Source organism: Diadema antillarum, unplaced genomic scaffold (genome assembly GCF_040938485.1).
Source record: "Diadema antillarum isolate AM-2024a unplaced genomic scaffold, OU_Dant_1.0 scf00000114, whole genome shotgun sequence".
NCBI classification, from domain to species: Eukaryota; Metazoa; Echinodermata; class Echinoidea; order Diadematoida; family Diadematidae; genus Diadema; species Diadema antillarum.
This window is the reverse complement of record NW_027271003.1, coordinates 1493853-1511140: the sequence shown is the minus strand read 5'-3', so window position 1 is coordinate 1511140 and position 17288 is coordinate 1493853. Positions and strand designations below refer to the sequence as shown.

Here is a 17288-nt window from a genome sequence, read left to right as displayed (position 1 = left end):
TTGGATATCTTGGTGTTTGAAGACAACACGGCAAGCATTCAATGATTGTGAGCTTCTCCCATTTTCTTGGGTAAAATCTCTCTTACACCTTGGCTTGGTCCACTTTGTGAGCTAGATTACATATTGTGAGCAACTTCTGTTGAAATCTTTTTGCAGCTACAGAGAGACAGTGTCAGCTTTATGGTGCTAATTGATCACAAATGCCTATTCCATCAAAGAAATATACTTTTGATAATACACAAGAACACAAACATGATATATTCCTGAAAAATGATAGTAAAATTGAAATACTGCAAAATATGACCAAAATAAAAAAAAAGACTTTGTTTTGTACAGCGTATGTATTATAGTTGAACAGATAACTGTAACATAAACCCTCTCGGATATCCATTGATATGGACGGATGAAAAATGGCCTGCGGTTACCAGTGCATGGGAAAAGTGTTTTGCCACAAAGGTTTGAGTATTATATAAAGGAATAGAAGCCAGCTAGAATGGAGTTAGATTAGAAATGAGAAAAAAAAAATGTGACCAGGGCATGATGATGGTCACATGACATGGCCTCCCTCGGAGACCACAACACAGCAGCTATGGTCATGTGACCAATAGTGGTCATGTGACCAGTAGTTTAATGTTTTCTGTACATGAATTGCTACTTCTAGGTCTTTACTAAATACAACTTTTTCAACTGATTTTCCCAAAGAATACCTCACAAACACTGCTTTTCGACACATCATCAGTGATGGAAGAACTCAAGCATTATAATGACTACGTATTCTTTTTGGCTTTTACACCACTTCCTTCATGGATATTCTCCTTTAAAAATGAACTGAACACAAATGGCATGTATGGAAGAAAGTAGCTATCAAAACAAACAAAAAACAATGTCACATACAAAGCCTAACAGGCAGTGCATATCCACAGTGCTTATAAAATAAAACATTGACTGATTTGGAAAACAATTATAGCTTATGGTACCTTCACTCCATGGGTTTTTTGGCACCTAATGACGGGATGTATGGAGTTTGCTATCCAACACTGATGACCTGAGTTGGTGGATTCAAAACTCTGTGTAAAGCTAAAGTAGCAAACCTAAACTGGCCATAACATGAACACTATTAAGGGGTATAATGTCTTCTATGCAACACAGGTCAAATAACAAAGACATTGGCATTACTGGAGATCACAAAGTTTCAATTACAAATGATTCACTCCCGTACACTGCAAACTTTAAGTTTGTCAATTAGATTAATATGCCCAAATCTCAAGGCCTTGGTGTTTTCCTATGTGTATAATTTTACACCATACTTCCATCCCTACTCCCAACATATATATGCATGGATGGGACTACTTTCAGAATGATTTGGACAGTACAGACGTATGGTGATTAAAAAAAAAAAAAATACCATTATCATAAAATAGCGGCAGACTTCATTTTTTGGCTTTATGGCTGACACCGTTGTCCCGTCAAAGTTTTGGTGCAATGCACAAATTCGCCTGTCTAAATTACTCACATAAATGCTAGTGCAGAATTGTAAATCCACCAGAATTTTTTTTTTCTCACAATATCTGAGGTCTTTACTGCTCTACAAACTGATAACTATCAAAAGCTGTCTACATCATACATCTCTTCCCAAAGTTTGAAACATCACGCACCAAAGTCATCATGACTTTCTACACCCTTACTCTTTTTTTTTTTTCTTTCTTTTTTGAGATGTGCAGAGAAAAGGGGACAGGTTGTCTGAAGCCTGTCTGAGGGTCAAAAATGTGGTCTGAGCAGCAAGGCTGGGAACTACACACACCCCGAGATCTGCCAGTGAATTGGTCACTGGCCAGTCTCACAATCAAGTTGGCCGCCTTTTTCTTTCCCGCAGGTCACCTTTTCTTTTACATTTTGAAATCTGGTGTGCTAGCTAAAGCTTACGGCTACTCACTGAACAGAAAACGGCTTCTTTAAACCTCCCCCAGTAGACAATGGCATTGCACAAAGAGTACCAGGTTTTGGACCTAGTCATAACAAGAACTTGAACATGGCAGGCAAGTGGAGACGATCATTTCAAAACACTCTGTTTGCATCTCTCCTTTCATTATATTTCAATTCATTAGCATTTGAAAAAAAAAGGAAGAAGAAGAAAAACAAGCATTCTTGTAAGACTTGACGCCTTTGTGTTCGATATGTTGACATCTGTCGGGTCAATGCACAGAAATGCAGGGATCAATGACGCCTTTTGCAGCTACCATTAAGCTTCATCGTGATGACACTCTGCGTGTAACGCATTTCAGTGAATAAGATATCGTGTCTGAGGCTTCACAGCACGCTGGATCATCTCCATCAACACCTGGTGGCGGCTGGTGACGCAAAATTTCCATTAACTCTGAACCAGAGTGCAACGAGGTCACTCGCTGTCACGGCGAGGCGCGCCACCTATTGGCACGGATATTTTTCTCACGTATTGCTCACTCGTCGCCCTTCGGCTCGCACAAAAAAAAACAAAACGACAAAAATATCTTTCTTCTGTCTGTACACTTAAGAAATTTGATGGTTCTCTCGCAGCCCAGCTGTCGTTTTTCGCTGCTTTGAAGCTGTGGAGTCTTCTCCCACCTCCATTTTGATTCATTGTGTGTGCGCCGAACTTTGCCGAAGAGAAGAGTGTCCTTTAACGAGAACTAAAATTATCACATGACGCTATGACTTGGTCACTGGCAGCGGATGCGCTTCGGTATTCAAAACCCAGTCGTCTAATGAGAAAAACTCTTCGTCAGAAAAGAGTAGGTAGAGGTATTTGAGCGTTTCGGCGAGGAAGAAACTTTGTTGTACGTCGTCGTGAGTAACGGTGCTGGCATACACGTCTTTGATTCCGGAGTAACCGTTGGCAACCCTGCAGTGATTTTCAATAGCCTGAAGGGGAGACAGGATGAAAGGGTGAAAACATATAGGCTCATCATTTGAATAAGCATGCCTTTCCAACAATCTACAGCTCTTGGGGGTGTTTCATCAAGTTAGTAAGCACTGACAAGTTGTCAGTCTCCAACAATAACCATAGTAACAGTCAGTGACCAGAGCATCTCAGCCAATCAGAACCAAGGATTTTGCTAAAATTGTCAGAGACTGACAACTTGTCAGCACTGACTAAATTGATGAAACACCCCCCAGATCTTAAACAAGTTTCATCAATAGATGAAAGCACACATTAGAAATACTGTTATGAATGCATCACAATGAATGACAGGAAGAACAGCTAGTCTTTTTGTCTTAATGCAAAATAATGTAAGCACAGTGTTTGATTATAGCTTCATGTATACTATTACATTCTCTATTCTCTATTTCACCTGATAATCTCCACCCCCCCCCCCCCCACTAAAGAAGAGAAAGAAAGAAAAGAAATTGACAGCACCGAGTAACACCCAATACTTTTAGGACACTGTGAGATACATCTCTGCCTTTCTCCACACAGTCCTAGCCCCTTCAGCATGACTAGCACCCAACTTTCACATCTTCCGAGGACAGCATGAATTTCTAAATCACTCATCAGACAAGACAGTTATCTATGTATAACACATCAAACAAGATCACATCTAACGTGTGGGAAAAGCTTGAATCAATATTGTCGCCACATTCAGCAGACATTCAATATACACTGTACTACTCAAAGTGATTAACTTTACATTACCCTTCACCACTTAAGGAGATCTGCAAGATATGTAACTCAGTACACCACGTGACATTTAATAGGCTACACAAAGAGTGCTTCAAAGTTCAGCGAATGTGAGATATTTAAACCATGAACTCTCAGAAACAATAACTTTGCGGTTCAGCACGGTATCTACATTGTACTTATTTTTTATCTTTACATATTCATTGTTAGTGTTTCAGAAGGCACAGTTTAAAAAATAAGAAGAAACTTCCAATTTACTTTCAATACAGCTGCAATTGAAAATGACCTTTGCTCATGCTTTCAAGTGAAAAATGGAGTGACAAAATTTACCATACCTACTTTTCTATTAGACAGCATTGCTAGAACAAACTATAACTTTTTACAATGAAATTTTAAACTGATTTTTTTTTTTGTGGTGATAATTTATTAGTATTGTTGTATCTTTACGGATATAATAAAGATAAATATAAATAATGGATATCATTTTCACACCCCTTTTACTATATGCACTGGACTTGTACTGTCAGTGCCTGTAATTTGTATGTATTTATCTCCTATGGCGACCAGGGATGACATCTCATAGCACTTTGTATCCAGCGGAAAAGGCGCTCTAAAAATATCTACTATTATTATTATATCTACATAGTGACTTCGTACCATTCAAAACTTTTCAACACTTACAATTTGAACATCATTATACAGCTCAGTCAGCAAATTCTGATAATCTTTTGCACTGAGCAACTGCATACCATAAATTTCAAACAGCGACTTTACAGTTCAATTAACTCCCTCTAAATATTTGGCTTCATATCTACAATTTTTCCCACTTATCTCATAACCTACTAAAACATTCATATTTCTTCATGATTCCGGTACAAATAATTTGGGTCTTTAAAAAGTGAGAAAGACTGTACAGTAAAGTCCTATTTGAAAAAAAAAAAATAGGCCATCAATTTTTGATACACACTCTACTCTTCATGAAGTATTCATCAGAAAATGCTTTTATGGTGCAAATTATTAACAATTTTTCCCCTCTAAACATGACATGGGTGTGCTTAGGGAGATGTGCAATATATGGAAGGCCTCAATATTACTTTTAAAAAAATCAATCAAATGTATCACTGATTATTTAAACATGCATTTTTACTCAAAGTTGTTTGGCATGCTAAATGGCAGACAATCCATTATTTATGCATCCAGAGACAATATACTTTTATCAGGATTATCTTTTATCATTATTGCCAATGACTGAAAAAAATATCAAAAGAAGGCAAAAAGAGATTGAGGAAAGAGAAAAGGAGCAGACAAAGTTAAAATGGAAGGGAAGGATGGGAGGATAAAAAGGACAAGAAGGAGGAGGAGGAGGAGGAAGAGGGGGAGGGGGGTAGGAAGATGAGGAAAAGAAAGAGATGGCAGAAGCAGATGAGGAAGGACAGGAAACAGAGGATGAAGAAGAGGATGAGGATGAGAAGGAGAAGAGGAGGAAAAAGAGGAAGAGGAGGAGGAAGAAGAGGAGGAGGAGGAGGAAGAGGAGGATGAGAAAGATGCAGATGAGGAGCAAAAGAGGAGGAGTAAGAATAGGAGGAGGAAGAGTAGGAGGAGGAAGAAGAGAAAGAGGACGAGGAAGAGGAGGAGAAAGAGGTGGATGAAGACAAGGAAGAGGAAAAGGAAGAGGATGAGGAGGATAGGAGGAGGAGAAGAAGAAAAAAGAGGAAAAGGAGGAGGAAGAGGAGGAGGAGGAAGAAGCTAGAAGAGGAGGAATTGAAGTTGAGGAGGAAGAGAATGAGGGTGAAAAGAGGCAGATGAGGAGAAATAAAAGAGGAGGAGGAAGAGTAGGAGGAAGAGAAACAGGAAGAAAAGGAGAAAGAGGAGGAGGAAAAAGAGGAGGAAGAGGAGGAGGAAGAGTAGGAGGAAGAGGAGAAGGAAGGAGAGGAGGAAGGGATGGAAGAAGAGCTAGAAAAAGAAGAGAAGAAGAAGAGGAGGACAAGGAAGAAGAAGACGAGGAATGGAAGGTGAGGCAGAAGAGGAAGAGGAGGAGAAGGGAGGGGAAGAGAAGAGGAGGAAGAAGAAAATATAAGTCTTCTTCTTGAAGCCAGGATGGACAAGCTTTACCTGAGCTGCCTCCCATCCCCACTGTCGGTAGATGGGATCCCCCGTGGCTCGGAACAGCACAAAGTAGGACTCTATTGTCTCCGGTCTCAGTATATAATATTTCTCATTTTGCCTCATCGCCACTGCCTCTGCCCGGCCTTCAAATCGGAACGCCTCGGGTCCTAGCTTGGTTGCTGTGGGGGCATCAACGTACAAAAATGCTTAGCATTAGACAGTGACAAATACTCTAAAAATTGTTTTCTTAATACACATAAACTATACTGATGTGTTGAAGTTCTGAAGAGAAACAGAAGCTGGCTAAAGCTGGACATATCAAAATGCTTTCTATGACAGCAAGAGATCTTCTCTTGGTCTTGTTCGTTTCTCCTGTAAAAATTGATATTTTCGCATGAGTATTGTTTACACCCGGCCAGGTAAGATGAGTTCTATGTGTTTTTAATTCCACTGAATCAAGATATCAACTAATGGAACATATGGGAGGCAAAAATATTCTCATGCTTGTATTTTCGCACTAGTTTCTGGTTGCGCAAAATGCATGAAAATTTCAACCCCATGAAAATTTCCACATTTACAGTATGTGTATCAAAGAAAGAGATCCAGCTCAGGATGCAATTACCGACAAGAATCGCAATCATCTCCGCTATGCTGACATCTCCATTACCACCACTGCCATGTAAACCCTGCTCCATGGTAGATGCTGCTGCTCTCACATCTTTTGACTATATAGACACCTTCTAGACAGATTCATAACAGATATTTCCCCCTACATCTCTTAAGCTTTCTATTCCAAGAAACCAAATTGCTGTGGTTGGAATCTTTCATTTACATCATTCATTGTTCATGTCCCTTTCATATGGCAGATTCATTCTACTCATTTGAGCCCAATGTTGACCATTTTGATCGCAAAATCTTCAATAGTTTCTAAAATGCTAAATCAACAATTGCTTCTTAAATTGGTAACAGTTTGCAGAGGACTAAACTCCTTGTTTCTCTCTCTAATTGGCAATTCTTGTAACCACTGTAACCAGTTCCTTGTAATCTTTGATAGTGCAATATAATACATGTGAAGTGATATTCAGAGTTGCCAATTTAATGATGAGATGAAGACTTCTGTAGTAAACTCTTCTCCCTAGATGTGATGGGTTACCACTCCTGGCTGTGTCCATATTTACCTGTATTGTCGTAAGACTGATGGCATGTTTTTGTGATTTCTTTCCCGAGGTCCATGTAGTGCTCCCTCTTTGCTCCGTCGCTGTACTTGCTTCCCAGCGCAAACATCCCGCCGGAGAAGCACGATAAGTGATCCATCTTCTTGTCGATGCGGTTGGCCCGGATGTCACCAAAGTATGTCAGGCTGCCACCAGACTTCTGCTTCATCCGGCCCTCCATGGCCTGCAAAATCAATTGACGCAGAGACATTTTAGAGATGAACAGACAGACAGACAGACAGACAGAAAGACATGGACGGAGGAGGGAGAGGGAGAAAGTCAGAGAAGAAGAGACACAAAGACAGATGGAGAGAAAAGAGGAAAGTCAGGGGAGAGTCAGAGTGAGGGGGGCAGACGGGAAAGACAAAGAAATGACAAAACAGAAAGATACGAACTGACAGCAAAGGAGATAGAGGGATATATATAGAGAGACAGAGAGATACAGCGAGTAAACAAAGGGAGATATATATACGTGTATGTATATTATATATATATATATATAAAGAGAGAGAGACAGAGACACACACTGACACAAACGAGAGAGACAGAGATATGGAGATAAAACAAAGGGAGATACATACAAATAGAGAGAGACAGAGAGATACCTATATATATAGATGGAGAGAAAACAAAGGGAGATAATATATCTATATATCACACACACACACACACACAATGTGTGAGAGAGAAAGAGATAGATGACAGACAGACATAGAAAGATACAGAGAGGGAGGAAGAGAGATGAAGAAAACATAGGGAGAGATAACACATAGTGGAAGAGTGAGGAAGAGAGAGAATCACTCCAACAAGACCCCTAAAATTTGAGATGAATCTACCCTTGACAAATGTTAGATTGCTGGAGTCAAAATTACACAAATTGGGAAACAATTCTGCCACCTGTGATTCCCTGTCAACGCACAAGCAAACCTCATTTGTCATTTTGTCTTTGAAACACAATTATTTGTATTTTGAATGCTACAAAGGCACCTGAAACATGGGCGAGGGGGGGGGGGGGAGAGGGGGAGGGGGGAGGAGATGAATTGTTCAAGCACATCGTGGATGTTCACGAGTGTTCATCCACACTCTGTCATTATTACCCCAGCTGCAGACACAGGCACTGGGAATTCTGCACCAATGTGGCAATTTGAATTCAAAGTTGGTGTTTAGACAAAGGATATTGTCAGAAAGTAGTGGAGAAGATAAGACTTTTCAACTGTATCATCACATCACTTCACAATGCATCTGACCAGGGCATCATGCAATGTACCTAATATTTGAAGTTGCAGCAGTTCAGCAAGACATTCTGCATGTATGAGTGTGTTTACATTGTGTTTGTTATTCCTGCAATTTTAATACTAGAATTTGTCTCATGCAACAGTGTGTGCATGGTTAATACAGCATTGTTTCTTCATACAGTAGGGCTCACATTACTAATGGCCCGGTGGCCTGGGGCCACTAAAAATTGATAATGGGCCACTAAATTGCCAAAGTGCCTATTTTTTGGTGGCCCCATTGGACACTTACAATTAAAAAAGGATTGATATGTTTTCATATATTTTGGGCCACTACATTTCTATTTTGGGTCACCAAAATTTCAGATCTACAGATTTTAGTGGCCCATGGGGGCCACCAGAAAGAGAGAAAAAAAAAGTTTGTGTCGAGCCCTGTATGTATGTACAATGTAAATCTCAGTGATTTGTACAAACATCTGTGTGACTGAGATAAGTAGTATCGCAGCTCAATACACAGCTTTTTTTATTCCATCCACCGCCCAGCCCCATCATTAACTGGTCACATGATACTGAAATGACACCTCCATGGAATAGATTCTGTCGTCTGCGCAGAAATCAGTTGAGTGTCTCAAGCAGCCGGTCACATGCGGCTGGTGATTTTCTCTCGGCCATGTCGTGACAGCCAAACAATCACCAGCAATGGCCAGGCTGGGTAGGGCTGAGCAGGCTATGCTCTGCCGCTGAAGGTTCGGCAGTTAATCTGATAGTATACACCATCTCAGCATCTAAATCATCTGTTTTTAGGTCGCGTTGCAGGGGCGGATCCAGGAATTCCGTAAAGAGGGGGCGCGTTTACAAAATTAAAGGGGGGGGGGGGGCGCAGCACCCCTCCCCCATTGTTTGCTTTTCATTTCTTTTGTTTCAACAAAAAATAAAGGGGGGCGTGCGCCGGTTGCGGTCCTCCCTGGATCCGCCACTGCGCCGCAAAAATCGATCCTACTCACAGCCTTTCATCACTTGATGGCGAGCATACGGTACTTGAAATCTCAGAACTGTGCATGCTTTTGAATAGTGACAGGAGGGTTTATTGCCACTCTGTCTCCTATCAGATGGTCTACTTCCCAGTTCATCTAACACCACTATGGCTAAACTCATTTGGTCTACTATCAATTTTGTCTAATGCCCGTTTGGTCTAATCCTCACTTGGCCTATAAATGTCCAGTTTGGCTAATTATCATTTTGTCTAATGACCAGATGGTCTAATTGCAATTTTGACTCCATGGATTTTTTTTTTTTTTTGTCCATTTGGTATAATAAACTATGGGTATTAGACGAAATGGGCATAGCCCATCTGGAAGTAGTCCAACAGGTAATGAGGCTAAGTGGCAAATGGACTAAATGGTCATTAGATGAACTGGTTGTAGACAAAATGGGATTAGACCATGTGGGTTGAGACTAAATACGTGTAGCTATTAGACGAAGTGGGAGTAGACCAAGTAACAGATCACTATTAAACTGGAGTGTGACCCAGGAGCACCCTCATCTAAGGATTGATAGAGTATTTTTTAACCACAGGCTGGGAAAAAATAAAGATTTTTGTAGTCGTGTCCATGCCACATACACTGAACAGGGCAATTTTTCTCGAGGGTTTTAAAAGCACATTAGCAAAAGCCCCAGGATGGATAGATTTTGTATCACAATGCAGACTACAACATTTTTCATTTGCACACGTGTATATATGTGAGTCTAGACATAAAATTATTGTTTTATACATGTTTCAAAATTTGACCTTTGAAAACCATTTCTTTTTCTCTTTTTTTTTGGGGGGGGGGAGGGAGTGGGGGTGGTGTTTTTGTGGGTGTTGTGTGTGTAAACAGACTTGTAGAGTAATATGGTCCTCCAACATCACAACCACACATTGGTTATAGAGTATGGTTCCATGGCATTTGCTCCTGCGACAATTGCTTCCATGAAATATTTGCACGTTTAAGGACAGGTTCACCTTCATAGACATGTGGATTGAGTGAATGCAGCACTAATAATAGAACACATCAGCAAGAGTTTGAGGAAAATTGGACGATCCATTTAAAAGTTATGAATTTTCTAACTTTCTGCTTAGTCACTGCTGGATGAAAAGACTACTCCAGCTTGTGATGTCACATGTGTACAACGATATAAAGAAAGTATAAGGAAAATTCAAGATATACGCAGTACCCGCTGCATGCTATAAGGATTAGAACCAACACTCACTGTCGGGCGAAAGCTCGGTGGTCTAGTGGAGATGATGCCTGTCCGGTGACCAGGAGGTCGTGGGTTCGAATCCCACTCGAGTATGTACGCCCATGATTTTTTATCATGGCTACTACTAAAACACTGATCAATTCAGTGCTTATTTACGTCGATGCAGGGCAATTTGTCAATCAGTTGAAATTTTTTCACTTTTCTCGCATAATAAAAGAACACTTGACTTCCCTCTTTCAGAAGGCAAGGGGGAATAATATTACCCTTAACATGCGTCAGTGACGAGTCGAGGAAATGTGCACTTTTCTCAAAAAGTGAAATTTTGTGAAATTCTCTTTATATTTTCCTTACAGAAATAAGTATATCGTTGTACGCATGTGACATCATACACTCTAGTAGTCTTCTCATCCAGCAGTGACTATGCAGATACTTTAAAAATTCATAACTTTTGAACGGATGGTCCGATTCTCTTCAAACTCTCACTGATGTGTTCTACTAATATTGCTGCATTCACTCAATCCACATGTCTATGAGGGTGGACTTATCCTTTAAGCTAAACATGATTTCGACTCATAAACACAACCCTAACCCTAATCCTAATCCTCACATCAAACTAAACCTAAAACCCTATCACAACCCTAACCCTAACAGAAGCAATCGTCACAGGAGCAAATGTCGTGTCACCATAGAATATCCTATGTGACAGCTACGCCTATGGTGTTGATAGAGCCCTGTTACAGCTTCTACAGTATGAATAAAAAGGCATTAAAAAAAAAACTTTCAATGAAACTGAGCTTCAAGGCAAACCATGCATTCCATCCCATGTAATCTTTATCATGTTGGAATTTATTCATTCTGCAGCGGGAGTAAATTATCTGGCTGACGGCATTATGCTGTACAGAACCAGACACACATAATATTTCATCATATTGCTGGATTAAGAGAGCCATGGGTGTGTAATAGCATACCTTCATCATAGAAATTTACTAAATAATTCCAACAACATATCACATGCTACTTTGGAGGCAGCACCACACAGATTATGGCAAACTTCGCTGAAGATTCATAACATGTAAAACATGGTATACAAGCTATGAGTCCAAAACTGCAGCAAACAGCATCATATTCCCACTTTTTTTCAATTGCCGGCTGAGGCCAGATTATCCACTCGACACTTGCGTTATCCTCAATTATTCATAAACCGCCACTTAGCCTTGCGCCGGTCGTATCTTCCCATCCAGCGGGGATGGAATTTTGCACTCTGATTGAATGCTACACGGAATTATATCAACGTGGTGAATTCATCAATAGCAAATGGATCGGGCACTCTGTCATTTCCTTGTGTGTATGACTGTGTGTGCTTTTTTGTCTTTTCCTTTCAAATCTTTCTTGAGAGATTTTCATTTCATTAAAAAAATCATGTAAACAAAAAAAAAACAAAAAACTACATTGAAAGCATCTTTACCAATACACATTCTAGCCTCAAAATCTCTTACTGTAAAAGTTCCGAAATTTTCGCGGAGTTGAAATTTTCGCACATTTCGCGCAATCCGAAATCAGCGTGAAAATAAAAGCACGCAAATATTTTTGCTTGCCATATGTTCCAGTAGTTGATGTCTGGATTCCACGGAAATAAAAACACGCGAAACTCTTCTTACCCACAGAAGCATCCTGAAAAACAATCACATGACATCATTCGAACTGGTCTGTTAACCTGTCCGGTGCATTTTATCCTGTATGTTCTCATCTTCCATAGAGTTCATATCTTATAACAAATTTTTGGCGTAATGATTTTGTGTTGCCATGGAAGACTTTGCTCTTATCTTTTTGTTTGTTTTAAATGTCTTGTTTGTTCATTTTGTGTGTGTGTGTTGGTTTTTTTTTTTTTGGGTGGGGGGGTATATGATTTTGCATAGGATACAAAGGTACAATTGTATCAAAAGCTTTTGAAACCTTGTATAAACTACAAAATAAGAAATTATAGACGACATATCAACAATTGTGATACTGAATGTTCACTTTTTCAATGAATACAGTAGTACTGACTTGTTTCCATTTTGTTCTGAAGTACAATGTACATTACAGTTGCTATAGCTGACACTATATAATATGCATACAATGTACACATGTGTGTGTGTGTGTGTGTGTGTGTGTGTGCAAATAGTGCATTTGTCATAGCAGACACACACACACACACACACACACATAAAGTCCATAGACAGGTACAAATGTACATTGAGTCAAATGTTTATCTGAAGCTCTACATACAGCACTTTATTAGTCGGTACAGAACAGTACAGTACCCATGTCTATACACCTAATTTCCTTCTAGACCTACATTGTATAACATCCTCTTTTTGGTTTGATTTCACCCATAAATGTCATCAGACAGATTTGTTAGTCCATGTATTCTTTTTTAGTTAAATTCCTCCCACTTCCTCTTATTCCATCTTGCCTTGTCCGATGTCCACTTTCAGCGGTCATCTACAAACCCACATGCCTAAACCAATATATGTGGCAGTGGGAAGCCATCAAATTACCTCCCCCATAACATTTAGCAATATTCCTTTCGGCTCATTACCCCAAGTTGGAAACCGATTAGGATGCAATTACATTGCCAGCTCGCATTGCGGTCGGCAATTACGATACAACCTGGCGAGGAAGGCATTTCCTTGGCGAAAGGCAACAATATTCTCCTGAGCAATTTCATTTCCTCAGCGGCTTGCAGTCCTAGTCCCCTACTTTCTGACAAGCCAAATGATTACAAATCAATCCCGAAACTTCTTGGCGTAATTGCCAGAAATTAGCTTTTTCGCTTACTGTATCAATTTTGAGAAAATCATATCTTGGCGGCATACAAGTCCTCAACTGACAGTTATCATGTCATCAACGCAACCGGATGCTCAAAACAGCGCCAGCTCCATATGGTATTACTATGGCAACGCATGCATTATGTATCACCCACCCCATACCACACAATTTTCCTCATGACAACCCATCTCAAAAATTCCATTCTAGAAAGAAAATACACTGCCCTCTCAGGCAGAACTATAATTTGATGACGATGAATACACCATCATTATCAAAATGGTAACTGTCTGATAATTTTGACATTTTTAGGGGGATGTGAACTGTATTAAACAGAAAATAATTCGTTTTTATATCATCTGCATGACTACACCTACATGTATGTACAAAGGTGGAACAGACAATCAGACGATAGATGTAAGATGACAGATGGAACCTGAGATACATTGGGATTATCATTTTCACATGAAGCTTTTGACAATATGCAAGTTTGTTTGTTTTTATGCTTGTTTTTTTTTTCCATCTGAGAAGTATGGTTGAACAGACCATATTCAGCTGCACAAGCTGGTCTTACATGGGGTCCAGTTGGGCGTGTTAATGCTCGTTAACCTTTTTGTATCACAATATACTAACATCAGATTCCAAAATAGTTCAAATACATGACCTATATTGTGGTTTGTGGAAACATATGCAAAACTCACTTGTGATTAGCTCCTTTAATTCCTCATTTTTCTCTCATTTCTTGTCCTTATATCTGAAGATCAGTATAAGCAGGGATGCCAACCTCTTTATAAAAAAATCATTTATTTTGGGGGCTGAAAAGGGTAGTTTTGGTGCAAAACCAGTTTCCTGCAACAGATACATGTGTATGTGTACCAATTCACTTCAATTCAGGAGAAAAGTATTCTTCAGGAAACCTGCAGTACTTTTGGCAAAACAAAACAAAAACCAAAACAAACAAACAAACAGACAAACATTCTCCAGGAAACAAACAAACAAACAAAAACAGTACAAAATACTGGGGAGAAAAAAAATGAGTAGGCAGCCAATGGGTAGTGGGGAGGGAACAAAAAATGAATAAAGTTGGCTAGACCTTGAACCTGTATAGTATGCACAGACCAAGGTCTGTCTCATAAATTTGTTGTTAAGTGCGGACTATCTCACTGTACGCCATGAACCTTGGTGTTGACACACCAGCTTTGCTGCCGGTTTTCAGGTTGGCTCACTACCCGTCTATTTAAACCCAACGGTACTAGCCGGTAGCGCCACGTCAACATAGCATATGCAAACTGGTTTATAAATGCAAAATCAATAAAACACACACACACACATGGAAGTAAACTATTGTAAATGGCATTATGAACAGTGCATCATCAATTGATACATGATAGGTTTTATGTCATATGAACACATCCCCCTATCGAAGATGAGTTGATACACATATTACATGACCCCTTTTACAAGGCATTGTTCATGCTTCTTGTAGTGGTTCAATTTCAGAAATTGAATATTGTTGAAATGTGCTGGCTGGACTGAATGATGAATGCATGAGAACACATCAGTGTACATATGTACAAATATTGTGTGTATTACCCTGCCTATATCAATAAATTTGCATAATAAATTAGATGACCAAATACCACCTTGCTCATCAACTGTTTATTGTAATACTGTCTTATGGGACTAAATTGAGTATGGTACATCTGGTTGCTCAGATTTTCATTTTCTAGCATTCAGCATTTACTGTCGATCTTGTTCTGTTTTCTGTTTTTTCACAACTTCACACTTACACAATATCAGAGAATCTGGCGGCAGGAACATAAAGCTGAGATTTTTCACATCGGAAACATTCTCATGATCAATATATATGCCTTTCAGCAACTGGATCAGGGTTGTCCATGTGTGTTACAGCAAAATCCTCAACAGGTTCAGATGGCAGGAGCACAAAATAGAGTGGCATTCCTTTTTAAACCTAAAACAAAAATGAAAAATTGTCTCTATTTTCATTGCTTTGCACACCATTTGTGAAAAAAAAGCTTTTCCATGTCATTTTTTCACATTCTCTGTCCTGTTTTTGATGGATATGCTGTGTCAAAAATAGGTACTATACGGCTGTTCTGGTCATTATGAGGAAATATTGACATTGTATACTCTCTTACTTGCAGAGAAGATATATCACATTTGATCCCTCACCAATATACTGTGTTTGAGAAAATGGGACTTGCGCAAATGTTTATGGAACTGATCGAAAATTCTTTCAATATCCTGTGACTATTTATGGTTTTATGTGTTCTTTCCTGTTTTAGCGAGGCAGAGAGAGAGAGAGAGAGAGAGAGACATAGAGAGAGAAGAAAGAAAAAATAGAAAGAGAGGGAGAGAAAGACAAAGAGAACAGATGGTATTACTAACTGGGTTAGTTGAGATTCTACTATATTTACAGCAGCCTTTTTTTTTAAACAATATTATCCTGGTTACAGTGCATTGTAGTGCAGCGCATTGCACTAAAATAGTTTTTCATTATATACATGAGTATCTCAGTAGTTCCAGGAATCAAAACAAAAGAGAATGAATTTCATAGTCTCAACCACTCAGAAGGCATGACATAAAATACTGTATTTGCAAAGGCAGTGGGTTTCAGTCTCCATAGGGGATAAAATCAGTTACTACAATGCATGTGAACATCATCATACATTTCTGAGATTCCAGTAATGAGATCGTAAGATAACTTTATTCTTGTGCCGATAGATTTAATAGCATCTACCCAATTACCGGCGGGGGATCCTTTACTGGACTGAATTATGTGAAGTATTGTATCATAAAATGACAATTAAAAAATGATTGTCTATATATTAAAAAGACCTTTAATGGAAAGAGTGAAATCATGCAACAACAACAACAAAAAGACAATGAAATTGTCATGAAATTTGGACTAAGTGCTATAAAGTGATTGAATTTTAAACTTTCAGATATTTTCATGAAAGAGATGATTCTCTCTCTCTCAAGTTTAGATTAAAACACAGCCCAAGATACACGTACAATGTAAAGTAATGTGTAGTATGCAGATTCACTTCTACACCCATGACTGAATCCAAGACTATCGATAATGTTTGTTGTCTTTTGTTTTATTTTTCTTCAGAATTCAACACTGCCTGTTAGTGATAATAAAAAGGAAAAGTACAGCAGGTGCAAGTTCGAAAGAAGAGATGATGGAATATAAACTGGAGATTGTGTGTTTGAAGTATTCTAGATAGTGAGAGGACATATGGTCGCCCACTGATTGGGCATTGTCTTTACTGCTTGCCTCAGGGCAAAGGAAATTGAGAAGACAAAGGCATTAGGCGCACCTGGTAAAGTAGGGACTGCGAGCGACGGAGAGCGACACTCAGCGACGGGGACATATTGCGAGAACAATGAAGTGCGTCGCAGTATGTTTTTACTCCGTCGCTAAGCGTCGGTCAAAGCACTACGCGCCATCATTTTGATGATACCGCGACGCTTGCCGACGCTTGCTGACACTTGCCGACACCCTCAAAAGAAGCTGTTGATTATTTCTATGTTGCGTGACCTCCGCTCACGCAAAGCGTTCGTTTTGATAGTGCCGACGATTCGGGACATGGCGCTTGAGATATAGCGAGATTTCTGAATGGTCACGGCCAGTGCTTAAATTGAATAGCGAGCGACGTGTCCAGACGCACCTCTCCTGATTACAAATGATGCTTGTGATAGCCCGACGATGAACGACGTGTCCCGACGCTTTCCTTTGTCTCAACATTGGTTATGAGTTAATTTGCGTTTCGTTTGGCTATAAGATGGTGACAAGAAAACGTAATTATGGGGTGTGATCTCACTGAACGGGGAACACTTTGAAAGTAGCGATCGAAGAGGGTTTATGAAAACACATGTAGGTCTACACTCATACGCGAATGTATGCCTTAATTAGGCAGCTCCATACATGTAAAATTTTGCATGCATGAGGTTAGATCTTTTTTTATCTGTCAAGTGACTCAAGAACTAAATACAGTGTATTACGAA

The 17288-nt window shown here is 39.5% G+C and overlaps 1 protein-coding gene across 1 annotated transcript in view; it reads right to left on the bottom strand.

Moving 5' to 3' along the window:
• Positions 1-1950: 1950 nt before the first annotated feature.
• The window catches only part of LOC139719778 (mannosyl-oligosaccharide 1,2-alpha-mannosidase IA-like), an 89738-nt gene continuing 74400 nt past the window's right edge, over positions 1951-17288 (bottom strand). Inside the window, 3 exon segments of the mRNA XM_071631161.1 lie at positions 1951-2898; positions 5768-5940; positions 6940-7159. Of these exon segments, the coding sequence (XP_071487262.1) occupies positions 2686-2898; positions 5768-5940; positions 6940-7159 (606 nt within the window). The 3' untranslated portion in view covers positions 1951-2685.